Below are 26,737 nucleotides of genomic sequence, written 5' to 3' on the forward strand. Positions count from 1 at the left end.
ACGTTCCAGGTCTGCTGCTCACCAGAAGAGTAGGTCCACATCTGTTGAAAAAGGAGCAGACAAAGAATCTTCACGGAGAACGAGACGTAGACGCTCCAGGTCCACTGCTCGCCAAAGGAGTCAATCGACATCTGTGGAAAAAGCAGCAGACAAAGAGTCTTCGCGGAGGTCTAGACGTAGACGCTCCAGGTCCACTGCTCGCCAAAGGAGCCGATCCAAATCTGTTGAAAAAACAGCAGACAAAGAATCTTCACGGAGGTCTAGAAGCAGACGGTCCAGGTCTTCTCAGCGCAGATCCCAGAGATATGATACAGAATCTCGCTCTAGACGGAATCGCTCCAGATCAGTAACACGGAGAAGAACATCAAGATCAAAATCTAATCGTCGCTCTCGGTCTAGTTCCTTGTCACGCTCAAGACACAGAAGGAGGAGTAGGTCAAGGTCAGCATCAAGAAGGCGACGTTCTTATCAAGAGACAGGCGTAAGAGATCTCAGAGAAATAGATCAAGATCTACTGATAGAAGAAGAAGAAGATCGGATTCAAGAGATCGTAGAATATCACTCAGATTACGGAGCAGGAGTCGAACACCTATTCGTCAAAGACGATCAAGGTCAAGAGGAAGAAGACGGAGCTCTAGCAGGTCACCAATTCGACTACGGCGATCAAGATCTTCAGGGAGAAGAAGATACAGTAGGTCACCTGATCGTCGTAGGTCGAGGTCATCGGAATTTTCAGTCAGGTCACCTAAACGTCTTACAGACTTGGGTAAGTGATACTTCATTTTTAGTAGTTCCATGATTTAGGTGATACTGTGTTCATGTACATAGTCTTATTTTAACATATCTCCGTAGCATTCACAAGGAATTTCTTGGAAGTCATTTTGTGTATTACTTTTAGGTAGTGACTTCCAGTAAGAATTTTTATGTTGGAGCTGAATCAATGCTTACCTTTTGGATGAAAGTTTTAGAGCAGGTTATGTCTTGGTTGTAGAGCGTCTTGAGGAACGCTGTTCATTGTAATGGTTGGTAAAGGTGAAATACTCTGTAAGAAGCTTCTCAATTTCCATTTTTCATGAGAACAAATAGGGCATGGAAGAACATTGGACAGTAAGTGCTGGTTGGAGAGTTCTTAGCTCTGTTGTCAGCTGTAATGCTTGTTTATCTATTTGCATTACTCTGTCTTGCCTCTTTCCCGTGGTAAGAATTTAATGGGAAGGGAGACACACTTCTGAAAATATTCCCAGACCCAGCTGATTGGAAAAGAAAAGAAATCCTAATGAACTGCCATCTTTTTCTCTGTGACTGGAGGAAGTGAGGCCTTTATAGCTTCCTTAGATAATAAGTTACGTAAGGAGAAAGAAGGTTTTAATTTTGAGAGATGAGCTCTTGTAGAGTATGTGAGGAAACCACCTTTCGTGGACCTCAGGTTCTGATCTTTTTTAGTCCTGTCTCATAAAGTTGCCATGGAAGCTCCTCTACAGAGAAGTGGCTTTGTACAGAACATGAGAATTAGTGAGCATCCTTGAATCTGCCTGCATGCTTTGATTGTGCAGCAAGTCTGTATCTATGTGCTTTTATTGCTTAAAAAGGAAAGGGATGTCGTCCTTTAGGATTTTTGTGAAGCTGTATATGCTTGCAGAGATAGTGATAACTCAATTTATTTGCAGACTGGCAGATCAAGGAAGACATGCTTGATTTTCATTCTCTATTTTTGTGATAGGGCCACATGTGCTTGTTTCCTTAATAAATCAAAATACTGTGGGTTTTTTTTAACATTTTTTTGTGTAATTGTATTTTACACAAGCGCACATTTTATTCAGTGCTTAATGTTTTCTTTTGATCGGTTATAAGTAATGTTCAGGCTACATATGGGGGACTTGAGGGGACTTCCTCAAGACCTTTGAATGCTTTTCAGAGATGGCTAGGAAGTAGGCTTTGGAATTATGCTGTGTGGAAATGACCCAGCATTTTCGAAACTAGAGTGAATCGATGAAGTAAAATAGGCATTTTACAAAAAACTTCTGAGGTTTGAAGGATTTTGAGTGCTGTAATTTGGACTCTGGTGCTTTGTGTCAAATTTGCAATTTCACTTGTTTGTTGGGTAGAATTAATTTTAAAAGTCTGGAGCAATGAAGTACAATTTTAGTTATTTTCACAGAACATAAAAATGCAGTGTGGGTAAAATCTTGTGTTTTCTCTTTGTACTTTGTTTAGCCTGCCAGAAATGCTCATTTATTATTAAAACAGGAATCTGTAAAAATAATTATATTTCTTTACAAAAAATAATTTTTTAGACAAGGCCCAGCTACTTGAAATAGCCAAAGCTAACGCAGCTGCCATGTGTGCTAAGTCTGGCGTTCCCTTACCACCAAGCCTGATGCCTTTGTTATCTCAAAAGAAAGACGACAAAGCCAATCAGAAGTCATCAAGAGATACGCTAAAGGAGCTTACTGAGGTAAGTGGGAACAACAGAATCAAAACTGAAAATGAGCTTCAAGTTGGGTTTTTGTGACTGCTAGGCAAGCCGTCGTTCTGATTGTGTGGTTTGCCTGCAAGCTGATGTGTGGTTGAGCCCTTGTTCTTTATACAGTTCTTTTAAGTCGTGAAGACAGGTGTTTTAGTTCCATGGAAACGCAAGAAATCTAATTCTTAGATTTTCTTGTGTGGTAGTTTTGTGAGATACACTGAACTGATTGCAATATGCTACCTATGTAGGATGCCAAACAGCCAGTGAGTTCTTACTCGGTAATGTTTGCAGCCTTAAACACGCATTCTGCAACTAGTACAGTGTGGCAGGTTTTACAGCGTGATGCTGAAATCTTCTGTTTGTGAAATTTTTCACTGCATGAGTGCCTAGCCAACACAGGTAAATGTTCGATAATGTGTGTAAAATGTCAAAAGCACACGTATTGATGACATTGCTGGAAGATTTTCTCAGTTTATACCTCCTGCTTTAGAAAAGAAAAACACTTTTTTGTGAAACAGTTCTTTTTGTATGTTTTGGTTGAAAGTCCAAGTTTATTCAAAGCTGTTGTGCTTTTTTTTTTTTTTTAGAAATGCAAGAAGATTGCTCAAAGCACAGATGATGTGATAGTGAACAAACCTCATGTTCTGATGAAGAGGAGGAAGAACGTCCTTTCTATAATCATCCTTTTAAGCTCAGTGAACCCAAACCTATTTTTTTCAATTTAAGTGTGAGTACTTCTTTAATTTTAAAGTGTGATTATTTTTAAAGAATGCAAGTAATTTTACAGAAGTTAAACAGGGATTGATAATCTTGGTGAAATTGCACTGGAATGTTAATAGTACTCTTGCTACAATAAGAAACTTATCTGCTGTCTGTGAAATTGTGGTAGGTCCCATAAGTGGATTGAAACTGGTTTTTTGTTAATGTCTTTGCAGCTTTTAAAGCTTAAATAACATAAAGAAGATTGATTTTACTTCATGCTTTCATTGCAGAAATACCAGCATGAATTTACAAACAACATTGTAATTGGAAAATACTTTTGGAATGACATTGTTGTTCTTTGAAAGACAAACAAAAAACCCCCAGCAAAATTCTAAAAGCATTTTGAGGTGTTCTAAATAAGATGGTGTCATCAGCTTTGTGCAGACTCCAAATCTTGTATATCTGCCTCTTCGGTAGATTTCAAGTGTATATTGAAGGAGAAAAAAGTTCTTTTAGTTTAGATATTAGCCAACAGAGAAGTAAATGCTGTGTTAAGAGTGAGGATCACTAATGTTTCCTGTCACTAAGAATGTCTAAATGTCCCATTAAACCCCTTCCTTAGGGGACTGCTTTTGACTTTGTCAGAACTTGTGGTCGATACTTTCTGGGTATGAGCATGTTGGAAGGGATAAAACAAGGGAGCGTTTCTTTAAATGCATCTGGGATTTGTATGCTTTGAAGCGTGGATTAGAATTTGTCTAGTTGGGCTTTTTCGTTTGTTTTTACAGTGATATATTTTGTTTTTTTTTTTGTGCCCATGAAAGTCTGCTCTGGTTTTGCAGGGTACTTTTGTAAAGTACTATTAAAGTATTAATGTGCTAAGTGAAAATATAAATAGCCTTTATATTTTTATGTACAAATATATATAGCAAACACAATAAGCAGTAATAAATATTTATATAAGAGATAAGGGAGAAGTAGTTTTATACTTTATATTGTCCCGTTAGAAAGTGGTACAATGAAACTCAAGAAACCTTGGGATTCAGAACCTACAGGCTCCAGAGAGGAATGTTCTTTAGTGGTCATGGGCTTCTCTACCTATTTTCCACAGTTTTGACCCTTTTAGTATCATTCTTTCCATTCTTTCTGAATTCTAGTCTTACTACCATTCCCAACCACATTCCTTTGATATTAGGGGTTTACCTGATATTGTGAGTTGTCAGGGCTCTGTTTGCCTCTTCTAAGAGCAACCTGTCAGAGATTTCTGTGGACTTTTAATATGTTAGCAATACTTTCTAAGGAGAACAAGCTCATAGACTTACTCTACTTTGATATTCATGCTGCTATTAAAAAATCATAAAAAACTAGAAAAGAGAATGTTGAAAACTGCTTTCTCTGTGTATAGTAATGTAGAGTTTTTATCATCATGTGGATATCACAGCCAATGTTTTTTGCTGCCCAAGATTTTTATTTTGGAGCTTTCTATTACGAAAAAGTGCACGTGTGGCAGATTTAAGATTGTTCTCTTTATGATGGGGTGGAGGGGAAAGCAGGGAGGTTAATTGTGAAAGTGAGATTTTGTGTATTTTTGGCTGCTGAAGCTGATTTAACCAATTCTAGCTTGTAGCTGTTTCATCTTCTCTTACACTACAGTTTATTGCTCACTTGTATGTTTTTAGGGTTGTGCTAAAATGATTTATTATAAAATCATTTTATATAAAATTATAAAAAAGGTTATAAAATTATATAAAATTATATAAAAGGTTATAAAACCTTTTGATTTTATGTTAGTAAGAAAGATGACCATTTTATGAAAACAACACTAAGTGTATGCAATAAGTTGTTTCTCAAAGACGTATTGTGAGTATTGTGTGTTTTCAAGTTTTTTAACTTTTTCTAATTTTATTTCTTTAAGACTCCCAGCATAAAACCAGCACCACCACCACAACCGAAAAATCAGGTCAGCCTGTCAAAGGAATTTCCTGTTTCATCTGGTTCTCAACATAGGAAAAAAGAGGCAGATAGTGTCTATGGAGAGTGGGTTCCAGTTGAAAAAGGCAAAGAAGATAGCAAGGATGATGTTTTCCCCAAACCATCCATTGAGGTAAGGAAGGGAAGGAAAGCATATCATATAAGAAAGCCAAAACCGTTACCTGGTCAGTCCGGTACCAAATTGCAGCCTGTGAAAAAAAAACGCTTACGTAGGTAGTATATGACACTTTCATAAGCTAATTGTCTGAACTGCTGCAGTCTTCAGGCTTGGTCACCATGCTCATGTGGGCAAAGTGAAAGCAACCTGTACCCATACTGTGTGCTTTTGTCAGCTAGTGACTTCTTTGTCTCAAGAGAATTTAAACTTTTGCTTGAAGATGAAAGCAAGTTTCGTGTCCAGTTTCCTGCAGAGGTTCATACCCTGAGTTGAGTCTTTCGTGATTATAAATTTAATAATAATTAAAATTGTCCTACCAATCTTAAAGCAATAACATTGCACTGAAATGTAGTCCATTAAAAATAGATTTGAAAGTAGTTTCTAAAACTGCCATTTCATCTGGATGTACCTACTGTAAATTTTTTAGCTTCAGTCACGTTTTCTTACATAGTCGTCTTCCATGTGGCCTTCCAAAGGAAAATCTGATTGTGTATATGATAAACTAAAAAAAAAAAAATAAGGCAAATGTTTTTCCCCTTGAAATGTCTTCAAAAGTATATTTTGTGGGGTTTTTGTAATTAAGTAAATTAAATATTTAAGACATGTAAATTTTTTTAAGTTGATGTTAACCTCACTCTATCTGAAGACTTGTTCTCATACCTTTCAAAGCAAATAAACAAGTCTTGCCATCAATTTCTAATGAAACAATCTTTCCACTTGGTGCATTTTGTTTCTCAACAATTTTCTAAGATTGTACAATTTGCTTCCTGAAGCACAGAAAGTGTTTCTCCTGGGTCTTTTACAGCACCAAAAGCACAGTGAATATAGCTCATTCAACAGATGTTTTCATGATATACCTCAGAGGTTGATGGTCAGGCACCCAATTCATTGTTCCCTCAGTGTAGATCATAACTGCTGTTTAGTCTTTGTCATGAACCACTACACTAATAAGACAAACATCCTCAAATGTTTGTGCAGAATGTCATTTACAGTTACTAGTGTATATATAAAAAGTCCAGAGCATAGAAACATTGTATACTAACATTTGGCCATGTTTTTACCAGGGGATAAAAAGTGTTATCCTTCAAATGGTTAATGATAATGCTCATAGTTAGGTGAGCTCTGTAGATGTCTGCATCCAGGTTGCCCATGGTGCTAGGCTTGTGTCTTTGACAAATTGGGTTAGCTAAGCACTGATGGTTTCTGTATTGATTATGTACAAGAGGCCTTAAAAATTGATATTGGAGTAAATATATTAATTATTAACTTTCTTTCCTTTCTGTGACGTGTATCTTTATAAATGCTTGTAACAATGTTGTCTGTTTTTATATTTTGTAAATAAATATTCTTATTTGCATTTACCTTAACTTGGTTTGTGTTAAGGGTGATTTCAAGGGTCATTAGCTGACAGCAGAACATACCCTCCCCTTGGGTTTGGCAATATTTAATTTTGAAATACAGGAATACTCTTGTAATAGCAGAGTCCCTGTATGTTTCTCTAGGGAGTCTGAAAGGTAGCAGAGCACTTCTCTGCTTAAGTTTTTAAATAGTTAAGAGAGATCTTTGTGGATAAAATGGCTTCCTTTGAGCAAAATAAGGCTGGTAACCTCCCTTGGTATTGGAGTAGGGTAGTGGGGGGAGTGTGCTTGGATCCTCAGGAAGTTTGACGTACAATTTATCTCCATTCATTGTTGCTAATGTTGAAATCTGATTCTGACAATTCTGATGCAGGTCTATATTGACATTAAAAAATACGTAATTAGTTGTACTGTTACGTTTTTATTCAAGTCACAGAATTAGTTACAGGAATAAGCAGTCTGAAATAGCCTGCTAATGTATTACAAATTGTTTTAATAAAACGTTATGCTCTTACTATAGTTGTTTGTGGTAGTAGGAGATGGAGGAAACAGTCTTGAATAATCTGAAGTACCAGCATGTCTCTAGAAGCCAGAGAAACCTCTTGAGAAAGAAACTGTATTTGAAAGTCTGAAAATATAAAATTGAAGCGTTGTATTTAGATTTGGAGTATACACAGATGACTATTAGTGAACTATTAGTGACGACAGCAGAGAAGCTGTTGTGATCTGAGAATGTAGTAAACGAACTTGGTGCATCAGTGGACCTACGAAATGTGTCAAAAATGCCTCTTTCTGTTGTCAGCCTTTTCCTTCTTGCTTCAGTATTTGTGATTTGTGTCTGTGGGGAAAATGTTATTAAAAGTCAGGACTGGAAAGATAGCACTCTTACAGAGAATAGCATGCTGAACTTGAAACTGTTTTATTTGACTAAGTAATAACAACTTTTCATACTTCAAGCAGAGATTTTTTTTTTTCAAGATCCAAAGCTGCCTTCGAGTGTCTTGACATAATACAAAGCCATGATGGTCTCCAAAATGGTGACTGACCATGTGGGGAAAGTGTATGGGAATTCTAACTAACCAGGGTATCTACTGATAGGCCCCAGTCCGGTAAAGCACTAAAGTACACATGTATGTTTAAGTATGTGAGTGGTCCCAATGTGGTTTCAGTGGACTACTTGCATGCCTATGTGTATTGCTGGATTGAAGCTCTTGGTGAGTAGAATAACTTTTATTTATCTCCTGAACCAGTTTCACAAACAAAACATTAAGGAATTATTTTAACTATGTAAGGGAAACATATTAACTCAAGGAAGTGTGTATTTTAACAGGCATTCTTTTCCATATGTGACTCTTGTGTTAGGTGATTGTTAGAAAATCTTTTAATTCTTGTGCCTTGTTTATATTTTTTGTTAGCTGGGACAGTAAATAAACACTAAAGTCAATTTAATAGAAACAGGACTTCTGGGATTTTAAGCCTGGCTTGGTCAGTGCCAAATGTTTCAGCAGTCATCTTCCCAACAGAAGCATTTTGTCCTAAACAGTAAAAAAAAAAATCCCCATCTTAAAATAAGATTTAATAGTCAGAGTACAGAAATAATTACTCTGTTTTATGCAATTGTAGGCATTTGAGTCTGTCTCTTACTGTTTCTCAATGTTTACTAAATTCTTGTCCTGGTTCCTGTGAAGGAGGTTTTGTAGATTAACTGTTTTTCTTTTCAGCAAAGTCAATTTTTAATTAGTTTCAGTTTCTTCTACTGGCCCTTTGTTCTAGTATCATGTGCGAGAGGCTAGGGTTATGAGATAGTGACTAACAAAGGATAGAAGTCTTTTGTAAAACAAATGGAAAAAAAAAATTAAACCATCAACTTACTGTATGTCTAAATGCCACCTGCTGTTTTGATATTGGGTTTCTTCTGTGCTTCAAACGGTTCCAGCCTTTTCAGTCTCCTTCACATGCTCATCTCCGAAGAGATTTCACTTGTCTCTGAGCACTGTTCTTCTACTCCTTTTAAAATAGAATGATCCGTAAAACGTACATCATCCGAAGAACAAGGCACAAGTAATTTTACAAAAGAGCTGTGTACTAGCCAATCTTTATACCCTCAAATGTTTTGGATTTCTCTTTTCATTGCTTTGCACAGAGTAGAAGTTTGCACTGAGCTTCTTCATTTGCTCCGTATTTTTACCCAAATTATTCTGATTAGTATGTGCTAGATAGTTTTAAATTATTTTTTCTTTACATTTATTATAGTTCAGCAGCACAGATCTAAATGATCCTTTTGAAAACAGTCAATTTCCTGAGCTACGTGTCTGATTTTACTTTTATGCAAGTCTATTTTAGGCTGAAGAATAAGATTTGAAACATTAAGGTCAAGTTCATGGAATACATGTGATTCTTGCTGTAATTTTTTTATACATAAAACTGAAGTTTTAGTGTGATTTAATAGTAGGGTGCTCATGTGAACAACTCTGTATTAAGGCTTTTTAAAAAAAAAATCTTAGCTGCATTATATTCTGTTGGTTAATGAGATTCTGTTGAACAATAATATGCTTCTCTAATTATTATACACCAGAACTTTTTGTTACCAAAATAGTTCTTGGGCAGTAATTCTTTCGATATTTGCTATGTACAGGTGATATTAAATTAATAGGGTGTTATACTTTAACTTCAGATTTTGTGTTTGTTTAGGAAGGCCCATATTGTATATACTTCACAAGTAGTCCCAGTTTTTTTTTTCACGTTGCCTATTTGCATATCAAACAAAACTATTCAATGTGTAAAACAACTTTGCAGTATTTGTAGCATTTATTCTACAACAGCTTTTTCCGTATCGAATATTATTGTGGTCTGATGTATTTTAAAAAATAATCTTTTTCTTCCTAGGGCGTGGACATAACTACAGCTATGAACGATCGAGCAGTGGCTCAGAAAAGGCTTAATGAAAACACATTTGATTTAGAAGCCATGTGCATGTTAAATCGTGCACAGGAACAGGTATGTTGCAAATTTTCATCAGCATTGATGACCTTAAAGAAAGTACATTTGTGCCCTTCATACCAGCTGATTTTTCTTAAGGAGTTAAGTACAGGTTTTTGGAGGCCCAGTTTGTGGGCACGCGTTCAAAAGTTCTGCAATTATTTTGCACTTCATAGCACTGGTTTTGAGCATAAGCAAACTATGAACCGTAAACTTGCTAGACTGAGCTCAGACTTTAGAGTTAACATACAAAGATGCTCAGGTTTTTGGAGCATCTGCTTACAAACGAGTGTTAATGAACACAGTGCTAAACAAAAGTGAGGAGTCATTATGAAAATTACTGAGAAGCAACAGAATTGCAGAGGAAAAACATACAAATTTTTATTTTGGTCTTACATTTGATTTTTATTTTGTAGATTGACGCCTGGGCTCAATCAAACTCCATACCTGGCCAGTTCACAGGAAGTACTGGAGCACAGATACTGTCCTCAGATGAGCTGACCAACAGTGGTCCCCAAGCATGGATTAGAAAGGTAGAAGTTATGCAAACATACTTGTCTAACTGTCACATTTTAAATAGCAGTGGAAGTATTGGCAAATGCAAAAAATGTGCCTTAAAAACCTATGGTAATGCATGTGTCAAATACAACAGGTTGAGTTAAATCATTGTCTTTGATGGATTTAGATACTTGCTGCTGCTGTGTCCGTTTTGTTGTGCGTTAAGGTGTTGCTCATGATATAGAGTACTTCAATAAGGTGTGCGTCTGGTATTTGAGTCAAATTCGGTCATATATACTGTTACCTTACACTGAAATGACGTTCATGATATTGGTATGGTTGCAGTGGTAGGTCCATCACTACTTTTATGGGATTGGGACAGATCAGGCAAGGTTTGATCCTGATGTTACTGAAGTCATTGATGTTCTGGCATCAACTTCAGTGAAGCAAGTCCCAAACTGCCATTTTATTTGACTTGGTTCTATCTGATTGCTACTTTGCCTCTATTTGTATCATCAGGGTTTTCCAGGAGCCAAAGATTTGGAGTATTAAACCAGGAGTTGCAGTTGGGTTAATAAGTTTAATGTCATCCTACAGTGAAATAGTTACCTCTTACTGCAGAGTAATACTGGCTTATTTTCGTGGTCTGGTGCGTCATACATACATGCGTTTTATAAGTTTAATAATTCATGCTTCATCTTTAAAAATGAATACTGAACTGGTTCTCTTTCAAGAAGTAGAACTGAGGAATTCAAGCAATAACCACCTTTCAAACTAAAAGAATAATGAGCTACGGCGGTCAACCCTGCAATAATGTAGTTGAGTATACGCTGTATCTGCTTATCCTTCCAGAACGCAGTGTTAAGACAACCCTCAAAACTAGTAGGTTAGTTTTAAGGCTTAGGTAGAATTTTCCATAAAACTTGGTGTAAACTGAGCACGAAAGTCTGGAATTACAACATCCTAAAAATAGAAATATTTTTGCCAAGATTCACTGACTTGTTTTTCCATGTTATGTAGCCAAGCATACAGAGAGGCAGGCAATACAGAGATGCAAGTTACTTGCTAGACAGGAATCTTTTGGGTTCTTCCCAGTGTTAATGCAGAGCATACATGATAGTCTTATTTTAACTATTATTCACTTTTGAGATTGTAACAAAATGATGGCTTTGATGATTACGATAATTATCCCATGCAGAGTAATTTGGAACTATAAAGCACTCAGCAGGGATGTATTGGTGAGAAAAGGAGAGCTTTTCCACCATGAGGCTTGTGAAAGAGATCAGCAAGCTTATGAGGGTTCTCCCTTTGTTACAATACCTGGATTGGGTTCCCAAGGCAATGGAAAGGAAGCATCTTTGATCATCTCTTTCCTAAGCCTCCTCTTCATTCCTTGAGGTTCTGTGGTGGTCTTCTGTGCTTTAAGGTACAGGAGTATCCACTAACAAAAATGAAGTGGAGAAGGCAAGTGTGTTTTCCCTTGATCTTTCAACTTCATTCTGTGATCTGCTTTTTAAAAACAAAAAAAAGCAAAAAACCACCAAAAAACCCACAACAAAACACTTTATCAGGAGAAAATGGGAGAAGACTCTGGTCTCTGGCTCATCAACATGACTGTTGTGAGGAGCGGAAGCATGTTGGAATGTTTTGTTAAATCTAGGAATAAGAGTGAGCCAGCAGAAGCACTTCTATCCTTCCCATAGCTGTAAAAATGTAGTGATTTGCAGTAGTAGGCGTCCTCCCTAGCAAGCATCATGTGGTTTGTCAGAAAGGAGGCTGCTACTGGAAACAAAAAGAGTTGTTGGGTGAAGAAGATGAGGACACAGTCCTCCTTCCTGCTCTGGCATTCCTCAGCTTGACTTCTTTTGCTCTTTCCAGGTTCCATATTTGCACACACATTGCCATCAAACTCATGAGATGACAAGTAGTTACAGTCATGCGCCCTCTACAAAATGCATTAGGGGCTACGCAAGACTTGCTCTGTGTTTTTTAGAAAAGGGGCCTGTGAAAACCTTCACAAAACCTGGATTTGATGAACTTTATGCGGAGTCACATCCTGTGGTTAGAGATGATTTCACTGAAAAAAGTGAAGTAGGGATAATGGGTTATGAATGCATGTTATCTTTCTCAGTGCCATGAATGCAAACCAACCATGAAATGCAAAGTACGGGTTGTATTTTACTTGGGCACTTGGAGCTGTGTCACTTAGTTCCTGTTAATTACGCAATGTAGCACTGGGAAGTCAGACTTGTACACCTTTTTTTGTCCTAAGAAAATGAATTTTAACGTTTAAAAAAAGACCTAGGTTTTTTTTATTTCTATTTTTCAACTGCTAGTAGGGCTGTGGAGTTTCTTGGGGTATGTGGCGTGTGTAAATTAGCACACGTTTCTGAAGATGTTCACCGAAGGTGTTTTGCTTGGGAGATTGCTGTAAGGTATTGGCATAAGAGGACTTGTGGATGTGCACAGTTTAGCAGAAACAGAGCCCATGTCTGCTAGTTGTTTGGGTATCACGAAACAAAGAATTGGAACACCTACAGACATGGTGCTTGACAGAGATAATGACAAAGCTAGGTAGACGTGACAAAAAAGTGATGTCGGGAGAAAGAGTACTGGGGGAACCTGTTTGGTAAGCGCTGTCTTCACTTTGCATTTCTTGGATTTCAGCTTTTTTTTTGTGCTTTAAAAATGACTCTGGAGAGGTAATATGTACTCAAACCAAAATACGCCTGCAATTTCAATTTTATCTCAATAAAGTTCTGAGGGAATTAGTTACTGAAGCGGTTTATGTGGCATACCTGAATGATCGATGTACCCATTAGAAGTATGATTTATTTTTCCAAATAATGTGCTAATTCATGATGTTCGTGCATAGGGTTCTGAGCAGTATTCATAAAGGAAGAATATGTTGTTAGGTTTCTTGTGTTAAGACAGATTTATGAACAATATTATGGTTTTTTTTTTTTTTTTTGAAAAGTGGTTTCCGTTTCAGTTTATCATCATTGTGTAATCAGTTCACAAATATGACACTTGTTCCGGAGGTGGCTTTTTTTTTTTCCCCTTTCCTTTTTTTCTTATGAATACACTATGCTGCTGAATAAATGTCAAATCAGAGGAAGTGGTCAAATATTTTTTCCAAGCAAATTCTGTTGAGGTCAGACTTACTCAGACTTTCCCAGACTCACCACTTGTTTCTGGATTTATCAACTTAATTCTGTAGCCTAAACTTGCTCTTCAAAATAAAGTTTCCACAGTGTTTTATGGGCACAGGGTAATGCTTGAGATCTGTTTCATTCCGATGTGTTAAAACATGACACGCAGTTTTACTGTGGCTGTTGGGATGCTCTGCTTTGCGTAGCAAGTTCTGAAAAGTTAAAGCATTCCTTCCATTCTGCCACAGTTGTAGCAGATGAGTAAAACCTTATGCTAACGATGGAGATAAAAATAAGTCTTGTGATTGTCAGTTGCACAAGGACTGCTGACCTTTTAACAAGGCCACTTGTCAAAATACATGTATTCCTAGTACCTTGTATGACACAGCGAGCTTTCCTTGGAGATGAAGGCTACATGGCAAGGCAAATCAACCACGTTAGTAATATTGGACTGGCTTCTTGTTCAAGTCCTCAAAATGTTTTTCCAGCTGTCCTCAGCTTGCTTCCTACTGATTGTATGCAAAAGCTGTGAACAGAAATCCTGAAGCTGATTGTAACTGTGGTTTTTGTAAGGCATTTGATGAGGTTCTTCAGAAAGGTATTCTTCCTCTTGTATTGGGGAAGGAATGTGGCTGCTGCTAAAAGTGCCAGTTTATTTAGTGGAAAATTCAGCTACTTTGTGAAACTTTTGCCAAAGATAGATGCTTGTTCCTTGTACTTGACTCCGAGAAATTCTTCTTAGTCTTAAAGTAATCTTTAAGACATCCCATCATGCTGTAGCTGAAACTGCCCACATAGTGCCTTTAAGGCTTTGTTGTCTTTTGCTAAATTACTGCTCCAAAGAAATAATCTTTCCTTCTGACAGAACTTACATTTCAGTGCCATGTCAGCATTGTGAGAAGGAATGGGTATTTTCAGAGAGCAGGAGTTCATGATGTATATTAACATCTCTCAAATAATTATGGCTTTAATATTTTGGATGTTGTGGGTGCTGTTTTGTGGATTGTTCAGTTCAATGCTGTACGCTGTCCTTTTCCCAGAGACAGCTGTTGTAGTTAAATGATGATGACCGTCCAGCTTATATTGTGTTTCAGAAAAAAACCTCTAAAATCATCTTTCAGGTGTGATTTTTTTTTTGGGGGGGGGGGGGGGGTGTGTTTAAATGCTAATTCAGGCATTCATGTCCCTCAAAACTTGTTGCCCTAACATAGCTTTAAAAAAGGAATAATTTTAATTAAAATTACGAAAAATCCTTCTTAAATGATGAGGTTTTACTATGAAGCCTACTTTTTAAAGAAATGTTGACACAAGAATGCGACTTATTAGTTGTCTCCATCTGCTGGCAGAATGGAAGTGTGCTTTATTTGGCTGACCTTTCATGGAATCTAGAGATCAAAAGATGTGAAAAATAATACTAAATTTTCATGCATACTTTCTCAAATTGAGATTAGTGAACAAAAGAGAACAATTATTTTGTAAATAATTAATTAATTCTGACAACAGTAACCAAAACAGTAACTTGAAAACCTATTGGTTTATTGTATTACATACTCTTCAGTTTGATACCCTCCTTATGGGCCAGATCAGCGAGGGTATATAGCTGCCAAATAGTTTTGTGAGACTCTGCCTTTTATGATTTTTAAAACTGAAAATAAATGTGTATCTTACTTCCCGGCGCTTGTTAAACACTTCAACTATTTTTACATTTTCAAATATAATTACAAACACAGCACTAGTTTTTACCCATACTCCATTAAATCATGGGCTGAGTGAAGTTGCCCGTTACTAAATTATAACAAAATAGTTAAAGAGAACATAATTGCACAGGTGACACTAGAAATTTATATTAGGTTTATTATTAAAAAAAAAATCAAATAAAAACCCCACAAAACAAAATCAAAGCAAAACAAAACCAAAACAGTTTTTTCTCTTGCTGCAGGCCTTCTTTACTTCTTCAGTAAACTGAATCAAACTAGGTTTCTCCTGGCTCCGTTCATATTGGTACCAGAATTACTTCATTTAGCCTTTTAGCATGATGCACAAATACAGCTATCCTGTAATGAAACAAAACTTTCATTTCTGATTCCTTGTTGTCTCTGTTCTATTGTACATGTTTAAGAGTCAGCATAGTGTAAAAAAAAGTCCTACAAAAGTTATCAGATAGGATTCTGAATTCACACATTAGAAGAGATGTTTTTAACAAACTGCACTTTAGGATTTAAAACTCGCTTTATTTCCAGTATTTGGAATTTTTTCAGCCTCTGATAATTCCTAAATAGGAACTCGGGGCTTTGATTTTTACTACAAATAGCAATATTCCGATTCTATTCTCTCCTTCCTACACCACTTCTAACCCCCGAATTAGTACATTTACAGACGTGATGAGAAGGCTGTGTGACATTAAAGAGACCTCATCAAGAAATTGCTCTTTATCATTTGTGAACTGAATACGCGCTGGTGATAATGAAACAGATGTTTATATTGAAAATTCTATCATTGCAAAGCAGGTACAAAAGAGGAATCGGAACCCAGGGTGACATTGACTGGGGTTTGTATCATTCTCGGCATGGTTGCCCTTTTCTTATGAGAGGTTCCTGGAAAAGAGAGGGGAGGATGAAAATGGAAGTAAGTAAAAGCCATTCTAGGTGTATAGATTGAGGCAGTTCGTATTGAAGAAACTGATTGTCTCTGTGTACACACACACACTGCATGGTCTGCACCAGTCAGAAAAAAAGTTGAACTGGAGAGGTGCACCGAGCCTCTCTACTCTTCCATCAGAGCACTTTATTTTTGAGTGCAGCATCCGGTTGCATGATTTGATTAGGTGTTTACTGTTTAGTAGATAAATACCCGGAGAAGTTCTGCCACCATCTTCAGCAATTATTCTTTTTTTTTTTTTGATTTTTCAACACCATGTATAGTGGGGATTACACACATGCATCATTAGTGTGTGTCAGTTGACAATTTGAAATCCCCTTAAAAATATATTATTCCTAGTCTCTGCAAAAGTAAGACTTCTGATTTTGTTTACGTACAAATCGAAAACAAGGACCTGTCAGTGCTGTGTCCAAATCTGGGAAATGCTTACTTTTGCAAGCACAACTCAAAACAAAGGGCAAAAAAAAATCGTTCTATTAATTTGCTTTGATAGTAAGTAAAATTTTCACAAAAATACTAGGCATTGTATCATCTAACCTACTATGCAAAATAACTGATGGACTTATCAGTGCCAGTGTGTAAACTTGTATATTTTAAGGCAAGCAATTTTTTGCTGTGATGGAAATGATTGACTTACTTACTTGGGTCAGCGGGGGGGGCAGAAGAGAGATGATAGTTCACAGAATAACCTGTGAACTTTCACCCCTCTATATGGAAACTTGTTTCAGGGTCAAATCCTTGTAGCTGCCTTCTTGCCACGGTCAATGCCAGCCCTACTATTCACAACACTGCGGCCATCGAGGCCTAGGTACGTAAACATTTAAGGAGTTTTTAAAGTTGTTTACATCAAAACAGATTTTTTAAAATTTCTGTTTATAAGCTTTCACCATTTAACAAGTATTATGTTAATGATGATTTGAAAGAATGTGAAGACTACTGCTGCTAAACTGTGTGGCTAAGCGCCTTTTTTCCTTTAAAGAAATAAAATAAAAACCTGTCTGTTTCATGTGGATTTTCAGAGTAGAACTTGAATGTGCAACTGCTGTATAATAAAATGGGGACTTTTTTTTTTTAGATATATTTAAAATACGCCTAAACACTATGTGAATGTCATTACTAAATGTGCTTGTATTTTGTTCAATAACTAGGTACACTTGGCACACATGTTGCCAGTTAAACAGTTAACACTGCCTCCTTTCACAAGATAAGAAGAGATGCATTGGAACCAAAGTAGCGTGTTTAAAAATGGACGGTTATCATTTTGTTAAATACATATGTCTGAAATGGGTCACTTGCCACTTTTGGATTGCATTAGGACTTTCTTAAGTTGTTCTTTTTTGAAACTATTGATTTGTGTCTCGTGTGTCTGCGTGAATTCTGGTTTATACAAAATGTTAATGTATATAAAGCTAAGGTGTGGTTTTTTTTTAATTGAGTCTGTGAAAGATTGTTAGAAACATTTTTTGGAAACTCCCACTTCTTTTTCAAAATCCCAGTGCTAACTTTAGGACTTGTTTTACTTCTCTTTTTCTGGATAGGATCAGTTCTTAAGAGCAGCCCCTGTAACTGGAGGAATGGGAGCTCAACTGATGAGAAAAATGGGCTGGAGAGAAGGAGAAGGGCTCGGAAAAAACAAAGAAGGCAGCGTTGAGCCCATTATGGTTGATTTTAAGACAGATCGAAAAGGTAAGCCCTTCCTTAAATGTCTTATGGCAACATAAACTTCTCCTGTCTGCTTTGGAGATAGGCAAAATAGCTTTGAAGTAGTAAGATTTTTCTGGATACAGCCTCACTGTAAAAATCAATGGAATGATGTAGATGATTTTGGTACTAGTTTTTCAAGCCCTGGATTATATGTATAGTCTTTGTCCTTGTGCCTGTGAGCTCTTCCATACATTCTTTAACTTTCCCTAACCTTCACCTTCCGTTTTAGAAAGTGCTTCTTCGTGGTTCTTAATTTAGGGATGTGCCTCGGTTGGATGTATGGAGAAGGCACGGGCAGGGAAATGAATAGTGGGAAAGCCAGTGTGGTTGGTCTAGAGAAAGTGGCTGAAGCAGGAGTGGGGCAGGATAGAAGATTGAATAGTTTGAGGGGTGAAGGACAGAGATGGGAGCTACAGAGTTGAGTTACTGCTGCCTTTCAGCTCAAGTCCTGACAGGAATATAGATTGTTACACTGATGTGTTTACATCTTCCGAATGGATTCTGTTTCCTTTTTTGTCCATCTGATCTCCCTGCTGTTCCATCTTGTTTGATCCTGCTGCAGGCATCTCTGATCTACAGTGATGTTTTCTTAATTGTTTTGGAAGATTGCTTTAGCAGTCTTTCCTCCTCTTCTTTATATAGTCCGTGGCCACAAGTGGAGAACTGTTAGTCTTGTCTCATTTGATTCAAAACAACTGTCCCTTTTAATTCCAGGCAGCATGCTGCTGCTTAAGCTGGGGCAGCATGATTTATATGATTGGCCATCTTGCCAGCATATTCAGCAAGAGTTCTGTTTTCAGAGTTAATACTTATGGAAATTATCCATTTGAAACCTATACAGGTCCTAACCATTTTAAATACAAGATGTAGAATTTCAGCAGTCAAGATTTATGATTTCATTGTTCTATTATGGATGTTAACAAAATAAACAATGCTGACTGCAGGAAAACAAATTCTTACTGTTCTCCTAAATATTTTTTTTAAACTAGGAACCTTTAATATATTAAATAGACCAGATCTAATATTAAAGCATGAAGATACTTTGAATTATGGGTTTGTGTTAGCTTTTATCAATACTCATAATTGAGCTCAGAAGAAAACAAAGCATATAAGTGCAAATGTTGTGAAGTTTATTTGCAGAGATGCCATTGTGAGTTGGAGGAATTTTTAGGTGTGAAAATGGCTAGTTCTTAATACAGAGGTAGCTCAGTACTGCTCAGATGACCAAGCTAGCAGTGAAAATATGGTTTAAGCATTTAAATGTTAAGTGCAAAGAGGCAGAAAATGAGAAAGCAAACCTACATTATGAAAATATCCATTGCTTTCTAAATTCTAAAGACTTTCTAGCAGCATAATATGGTTTTATAAATAAAGAGGTGCAACAGTCTCAAAGTACAGGATACAATAATACAGACTTCTTTGTTTTATACAAACAATGACCAAACTTGCTTTTCAGCTGTTTCTCTTCTGTGCAACCTTTGTGTTTAAAGAAAGAAAGAAAAAAACCCAAAACATACCTGGTGACAGAGTGATTCCCAAGAAGAATCTTTTAAAAATGTCCCTGTTTACTTAGTTACTGTGATCTTTGTAGATACTCTCTTGGAAAGTTCTTGCTAGTGGTAAGAGTTCCTTCAATTTAGCTTGATTAATATCGGTCAGAGGGAATAAATCGAAAGCAGCCGATTTCAGTATTATTTTCTCAAGCAGCCTGCATAACATAGTGGTGGATTTTTGTGGTGAGGAGGGAAGAGTTAGCTCTGTTCACTATGTTGCTTGCTTCTTGTCACGTCACAGGGATGAGACAGTGTTGCTGCACAACCTGCAAACATTTTGAATGTTAAAAACATTTTGGTGATACACAGCTGTGTCATGGCTAAAGTTTCCAGTTCTAGAAGTGTGCCCCAGGATCCTTATGTGGTTTCTGATATAAATCTCCTTAATGCCTGCAGAATTTGATACTGAGGTTTGAAGGATCAAGCCCTAAGGTCTGAGACAGGATCAGGTCCTCATTTTGCTGGGCAGTCTCTAAGTTTGCTCTCACTCTGCTTCAGAACACTGTCCTCTTCCTGGCATGTGGTAGATTCATCTGAAAATACTGATAACCTTAGTGATGACCAGGCTTTGCTTTAATTTCATAGTTTTAAAATATTTGATTATTATCATAAATGCAATCTTACCATAAAATCACAGAATAGTCTGAGTTGGAAAAGTCCTTTAAAGGTCATCTAGTCCAACCTTCCCTGCAGTAAGCAGGGACGTCTTCAACTAGATCAGGTTGCTCAGAGCCCTGTCCAGCCTGACCTTGAGTGTTTCCAGGGATGGGACATCTACCACCTCTCTGGGCGACCTGTTCCAGTTTTTTCACCACCCTCATCGTAAAAAAAAAAAATTCTTCCTTCTATCTAGTCTGAATCTACCTTTTTTCGGTTTAAAACCATTATCCCATGTCCTGTCACAACAGCACCCACAAAAACATTTGTCCCCATCTTTCTTACAAGCCCCCTTTAAGTACCGAAAGCTGCAACAAGGTCTCCCTGGAGCCTTCTCTTCTCCAGGCTGAACAACCTCAAGTCTCTCAGCCTGTCTTCATAGTAGAGATGTTCCATCCCTCTGATCATCTTTGTGGCCCTCCTCTGGACCTGCTTCAACAGGTCCATGTCTTTCCTATGCTGAGAACCATAGAGCTGAACACAGTATTCCAGGTGGGGTCTTGCCAGAGCAGAGTAGAGGGGCAGAATCACCTCCCTTGACCTGCTGGTCATGCTTCTTTGGATGCAGCCCAGGGTATGGTTAGCCTGCTGGGCTGCAAGTGCACCTTGCTGGCTCACGTCCAGCTTTTCATCCACCAGCACCCCCAAGTCCTTCTCTATCTGATGATTTTCACAAAAAAATCTAAAGGTGTTCTGTGTTAATAAAGAATACCTTCTAATGTTGAGCCAACCAAGTCTATAATATAGGGAGACAACTTGCATTATGAAGAGGCAACGTTTCATGCATGACCAAGAAGCAACTGAACAGTGGTTACACATTTATGATGAAAGAAAGACGAAAAGCTTCTTCAGACGTTAGTGTTCTTTGATACTTGAATGTATAAAAAGTCAATCATTTTAGTTCTGTAGAGAGGTTTAAGGAAGACTGAGATTTTTAAAAGGAGTTTGTCTTATTAAGTAACCCGTTTTTGTTTCGTAGGGAGTTTTTACCATCTTCTTAGAACTTATCCCTCAAATAAAATACTATTTCTAGATACAGGAACAAGCAGTTTGCTATGGAGTTACTCACTAGGTTGCGCTAAGAAATGAACCAAAAGGTTGTCTGCCTTTGCCATAGCTTTCCCCTAGACCTCATTTTCTCCAGATACTGAGAACTGTGGTTCTCTCACAGACCGCATTGAAAGTAAACTCATCTTGAACTTTGCTGTCAGCCAGTAAATTGTTGGTTGTCTGTGTTCAGAGAAGCTCGATCCATCAGCAGAGCTTATCGGAGTCTGTTGAAGCTTTTCTGAAAATCCCTCCTGAGGTACTGGGGATGTTGGAAATAGGTGTCAGTGACTTGGAGTGAGGGAGACACAGTATTAATGTGGAGAATGACATGAGAGTTTAATTTGGTGGAAACATTGGTTATTTCGGGTTTAAAATTCTGTAAGAAAAAAAAAAGGAACTTTGTTTCAGTGATTGGTATCTGTGAGGGTTTCATGTCGTTTGAAAAGTCCCTACTTAGGAGCTGCGTGAATATTTAGAATGAAAATCTGGTAAGGGGAAGGATTTTCTTTTAAAGCGAAACAAAACAAAATGCCAACCAAAAAAGCTGGAGGAACAGGAAGAAACTGGAAACAATTGCAGTATCTCCCTGTCTTTATTCACCAAAGTCAGGAACAGAATCAAATTGAGGTAAGAAACAAAGTAATATTGAAGGATTGAAGTCTGAAAAATTCTGCAAAACCGGTCAGGTATTTGTTTTATGTGTATTAAAGGTAGTGGCAAAATGCGTTGAAAGAAACTTGGGTCACTTCATATGCATGACGTGCTTACTGGCATTTGATACCTTTTTGGCAATTGTTACTTGTTATTTCTTACTCGGGTAAGATTTTAAAAAGAAAAATGTTTGGCTTCTGTGTTTCGCAGTGACTTCCATTGGAACTGGTGCTCTTTGTATTGACCTGAGGCCCAGTTGCATGCTTTTCCGCTGCTTTTTATTCAGATGTGACTAAAACCACGGTAATTGGGCTGTGAAGTTGTACATAAAGGATAAATGTTTGAATACCGTTAAATAAGGAGTTACTGTGTTACTCGTATCATAAAAGGACATATTAGATACATTTTTTTTACCGTTTAATGGAAATACGTCAAATGCTTAGTGTGTTAGAGACAAACTGTTGAGATAGTGGATGACTTTTGGGTTGCACAAAACAAATACTGAATGAGAGAATGTTTTTCTCTTGTTCAGTGTTTCTCCAGAGAAGGCACAGAAAACCGGGTATTTCCTGACTTTGAGTAAAAGATTACTCAAAAGTTTTCTACTACTTGGATTGTTAAGAGTCGTTGTAGAGCGGTTGAGAAGAATGTTATGTGTAGTATGGAGGGAAAAAAGGTGCTGGATGAAAGGGAGGTTTTTAAGACTTCTGAGAAGACAGTTGCATTGTGTCTCCAGGTTTCATCTTCACTGGTACATGTTGCTGCTTTACTGATGAGAATACAGAAGTCAGGTGGCAGTCAAAAATGTAAACTTTGTTGTGTTTTGTTCAGGGCTTGTTGCTGTGGGAGAGAAGGCACAAAAGAGGTCTGGACATTATGTTGTGATGAAGGATCTTTCAGGTGAGATTCTTGTATAAAAAAAAATACATCATTTAAAATGATTGCTTTGATAGCAGCGTTGAAATTTCAAATACATTTTATCTTTAAGGTAAACATCCAGTTTCTGCGTTGATGGAGATATGTAACAAAAGAAGATGGTCACCACCTGAATTTGTGTTGGTAGATGATAGTGGGCCTGATCATCGCAAGCATTTTATCTTTAAGGTGTGTTTGAGTTTCCTTGTTTGCTGTTGGTTTCTCTATTAAAAGGTGACTTAAATTCGTGTTTATATATTCCACGGGTGGCTGAGCACTGCTAAGCAGTGTCTCGATGCTAAGATTTCAAAGTCTTATTTCTGTAAAGGCCAAATCAGATCTCTCAAGCACATTAATCTGTAAATCTGTCTAGAAACACACTATTCCCTTTCTTTCCAAAGCTGCTGATCTGTGTGGTATCATACCGTTGCTGTTTACTTGTGGGCACGCCGTCAAGCCTTGCGGTGGCAAAGGTAGCGAGCCAGGTTTGGTTTTCTTAGGATGTGGGCGTTCTCTTCCCTGCGCTATCTTGTATTAGCAGTTACTGTTTGGAAATGGTTGTGCTTACAGACCAGACGTGGAGTTTGTCTACCCCTAAAGAGGAATTACCTAGAGAATGTGCTGAAAGGTGCTGTGTAGTGCTGCCTCGAAACAGAATCGAAGAGGCACTAACAGTCTTTTTTCCTCCCCCTCTTTCATAAACAGGTGAGAGTCAACGGAAATGAATATAGGCCTACTTTTGCCAGCCTTAACAAGAAGCATGCTAAAGCCACAGCAGCAACTGCGGCTCTCCAGGCGATGGGACTTGTACCAAAGGAAAGCATGGTTAATACCACCATGTTTAGGAGTGCCTCACACCGCTAGATATTGTTTTTTATATTGACATTATTTCAGATAATTTTACTCTGCACAAAAATGGTATTTGCCCTTTCATGTTGTAAATACATTGGCAATTCCCACGTTGTAAAAACTGTACAGACACCTTCAGGTTTTTCTTTTGTACCATCAAAATGTATTTAAATCATACTTAGTTTTTGGTATGTTTATATTGTTTACATTAGTGATGTAATTATTTCTTAAATGACTAAATCAGACGACAGACTCTGGAGGCATCAGTAATCTTAACCCTTGGTTTAAAACTCCATGCAATTTCTCTCAATACGGAATGTTAACACTTTCATACTGTTTTGTACTATGCTGCAGTTTCCCCTGGTCTCGGTCAAGCTACTCTTGTGCTTTTGCCAGCAGCTGGTGAAAGGTGATGCGGCTTTCCTTAGTCTAGCCGAGGCTGGCGTGTACTGCTGGACAGATACTGGGCCAGTACTGTGACCCCTGCGAGGAGGCGCGCGGCGGTAGCCCTGTTGTACAGCGTTAGCGCTGCGACTTCTCCTCCAGTTCCGTTTGGGGGTTTAACTGGGTGGTGCACTGCGACTGGCCGTACAGCCCATGCTCTAGGACGTACGTGATTAGGCAAAAAACTTGGTTTCAAAGGGGTGGCAGAAAGTCCAGCAACGGAACCGATGAGGCTTGCAACGTAAAGGTGACTCTCCCTGCATGTTCTGAGAAGGGAGATGATGGAGTTGTCTGTTCCAAACAAATTAACACACTGCCTGATGTTGATTGTATGAATTTGTGGTTAATGTGAATTTTAAACTCTTTAACAAATCTACAACTGGATTCGGGGGGGAGGGAGGGGATAGAATGATGCTTAAATTGTTGTACCCAACTTGGTCAATAAAGCAGCACAAGTTCATAATCTTAATCACTGGTCAGTAAACAGTAATTAAAATGTATGCCAAAACAACTTTTTGAAGAAACACACAGTATAAAAGTATCTTTCATGAAGGTTATCAACAGTTGTTAGGGTTACAGAATCAGTTCTAGTAGTTTTTGATTGCTTTTGACTATTACCAAATTAACTCCTTGGGCTTAAATTTTCCATAATGGTACTCTGCCCTCAAGGAGACAGCCTAATCCAGAGTTTTGGCAGTTTGACAAGGGAGAGGATGCAGAAAGCTTTTCTTCCTCCTTTTTTCCCCTTTTTATTTTAATTTAAGAAGTATTAGTACTTTAGCTATGTGCACTTTGAATTGGAAAGGGCATTTAACACCTCTTGCCAGTTTTGTCTGAGTTACAAGCAGATTGCCAGGGTTAATGGACTAAGTCTCTTTGAGGTGTCTTTGTATGACATCTACTGACCAGAGCTTCACCTGGAGCAGGAGCAAAATACAGTTTGTATGCAGTAAGGCTGTGCTCAAGGCTGATGTGAGTGACCTTTGCAATGGTAGTAGGAACGTGGAGGTGAACGAGTACCTCTTCTTCCACAGAGTAAGGTGACTTGAGTGTGTTCTGTCAACTGTTAAGAAACAAGGTGTCTTTCTTTGCCCTAAAGGGACGAGGATCAATGTCTCATGTATGGTAGAGAAATGGTATTTGGTTCTCCACCACATGCTTCTGAGAAATAAAGCCCCTTATTAGTCTGTCAAAGCGCTCTAGAAATGCCTAAGTTAATCTTAATTTTCATGGACGTAGTTGTCTTTAATTAAACTTTTTTCCTTTTGGCTTCTTGCCTTCCGTCTCTGACTAAATATTTGAAGATATCCTTGCCTCCTTTGCTGAACTAGTTGGAAGGTGTGTGTAAAAAAAAAAAAAAAAAACAAAAACAACAAAACAACAAAAACCAAACAAAAGTAATTATGATGGTACAGCAGTGGAAAGCTCTGCTCTGAGAAAGCCGGATGTTGTATCTGTCTTAGCTGGAGTCTGGCTTTTTGATGTGTGGCTTACTTAATGCGGGATGTGGGAGCAGCTCCTAATCAGACTTTTCTTTAAATGTCTGGTTTGGTAGAGCTAAAACATGAGAGATGTTGATCATTTTGTTTAGTCTATGGTGTCCATGTAAGCACTGGTTTCATAGCTGTACAGTATGAAGTCTGGGAACATACCATCTCTTGTACTTGTTATTTTGGTCTTTTATTTTGGTCTATATTCCCTATGTATATTGTAAAGATATATGTTATCTTACAGCAGCAAGGAGCAGATCAATTCAGCTCATTGAAGACTCCATTTAAAAATAACTATTGAGGCAAATTCTGGATTTCATGCCTTTAAAGATGTCGTACTGTATGTGGATTTAACCTTTGGTCTTAAGGAAGACTTACAAAAAGAAAATAATTAAGGTCTGTAATGCCCTAATTATGACACTTCTTGATTTTGAGGTTTCTGTTTTAGTTTCATTCCTTGTTGTTTAGAATGATGTATGAATCTAAAGATAGTGCAGCGATGTGCTTCTGTTAAATTTGTAAATTTGAATTGGTTTGAGTGTCCTTTGCATGCAGGAATAGATAAGTAGTGATAATATTAAAAAGAACAACTAGGAAACAGTCTCTTGGAACCTGGTTATTTATGCAGCACTTGAGCTGTCTTAATAACTGTGAATAGCCTGGGACTCCTGCTGATGGAAGACATGACCTGTTTGGCTGTTGCATTTTCTTTTGCTGCAGAATTATTTTCCTAGAAGTAATCTCGCTGAAAGTGCTTCTGACTTCCCTGTGGTGAGGAGCATTTTGAAACAGGTGCCCAAGAACTTGTAGCCAGCGTCCACTGGGGCAATTTCTTGGCAGTCTTCTAATTTGTAGTTTTTAAATAGTTAGGGACTGGACGAGCAAGAAGGTGAAGTTCCTCTGCCTTGGAAAATTTGAAATTGCAAAGTGCAAAAACTATGTGAAGTCTTAACCAACTGCTACAGTCTCTGGCTCTCCCAAACAAATGATAGTTGTGATGAAACTTCACCCATTGGGACAGGTTAAATAAATAAATCTCACTGCTCTACAAGCGTCTAGAATAATGGTAGTATTTACTGAAAATGCCTTTAGGTGGGTAATGTAGTGCTGCAGCTTTTATAGGGAACACACATTGGAGCCCAGGATGCTTCCAGAACAGCACTGAACCCCAGAGCTGTAAGCAGCTGTGATAACGCTTCTGAAATTACAGGCAAAGCTGTGACTTAAAACCAACAGACATTTTACAGTACGAGGAGGAGCTACAGCTCAGGTAGCAGCGCAAAGCACGCGATAAAGAATTTGGTGGTAAAATTTTGAAATTGAACAGTTCTCGACTAAAAGAATGTAACTGCAATTCAGGGTTTTTTAAATGATTGCAAGCTATTGATTGGTGTTAGTGTCTCTCCATAACTCTAACATTCTAGATGTGAAAATACAAAACTGAAATTAATAGAATTGCTG

The 26,737-nt window shown here is 37.7% G+C and overlaps 2 protein-coding genes across 2 annotated transcripts in view; both read left to right on the forward strand.

The window, feature by feature from the left end:
- The window catches only part of LOC104370634 (SON DNA and RNA binding protein), a 31,080-nt gene extending 13,532 nt beyond the window's left edge, over positions 1-17,548 (forward strand). Inside the window, 8 exon segments of the mRNA XM_086617845.1 lie at positions 2,295-2,455; positions 3,055-3,106; positions 3,109-3,194; positions 5,085-5,273; positions 9,563-9,673; positions 10,072-10,188; positions 16,692-16,771; positions 17,502-17,548. Of these exon segments, the coding sequence (XP_086473971.1) occupies positions 2,295-2,455; positions 3,055-3,106; positions 3,109-3,194; positions 5,085-5,273; positions 9,563-9,673; positions 10,072-10,188; positions 16,692-16,771; positions 17,502-17,514 (809 nt within the window). The 3' untranslated portion in view covers positions 17,515-17,548.
- Positions 17,549-20,650: 3,102 nt separating this feature from the next.
- LOC147529383 (protein Son-like) lies at positions 20,651-25,664 on the forward strand. The gene is made up of 4 exons (XM_086617854.1): positions 20,651-21,881; positions 22,410-22,478; positions 22,567-22,682; positions 23,199-25,664. The coding sequence occupies exons 2-4, from the start codon at positions 22,463-22,465 to the stop codon at positions 23,355-23,357; spliced, it is 291 nt and encodes a 96-aa protein (XP_086473980.1). The 5' UTR covers positions 20,651-21,881; positions 22,410-22,462; the 3' UTR covers positions 23,358-25,664.
- Positions 25,665-26,737: the final 1,073 nt, after the last annotated feature.

The sequence above is a fragment of the Tauraco erythrolophus genome, chromosome 1, assembly GCF_009769465.1.
Source record: "Tauraco erythrolophus isolate bTauEry1 chromosome 1, bTauEry1.pri, whole genome shotgun sequence".
Lineage (NCBI taxonomy): Eukaryota > Metazoa > Chordata > Aves > Musophagiformes > Musophagidae > Tauraco > Tauraco erythrolophus.

Coding starts and splice junctions, on each gene's coding strand:
- LOC147529383 (XM_086617854.1), top strand. Junction 22,683..23,198: donor GCAAGCATTTTATCTTTAAG/GTGTGTTTGAGT, acceptor TTTCATAAACAG/GTGAGAGTCAACGGAAATGA.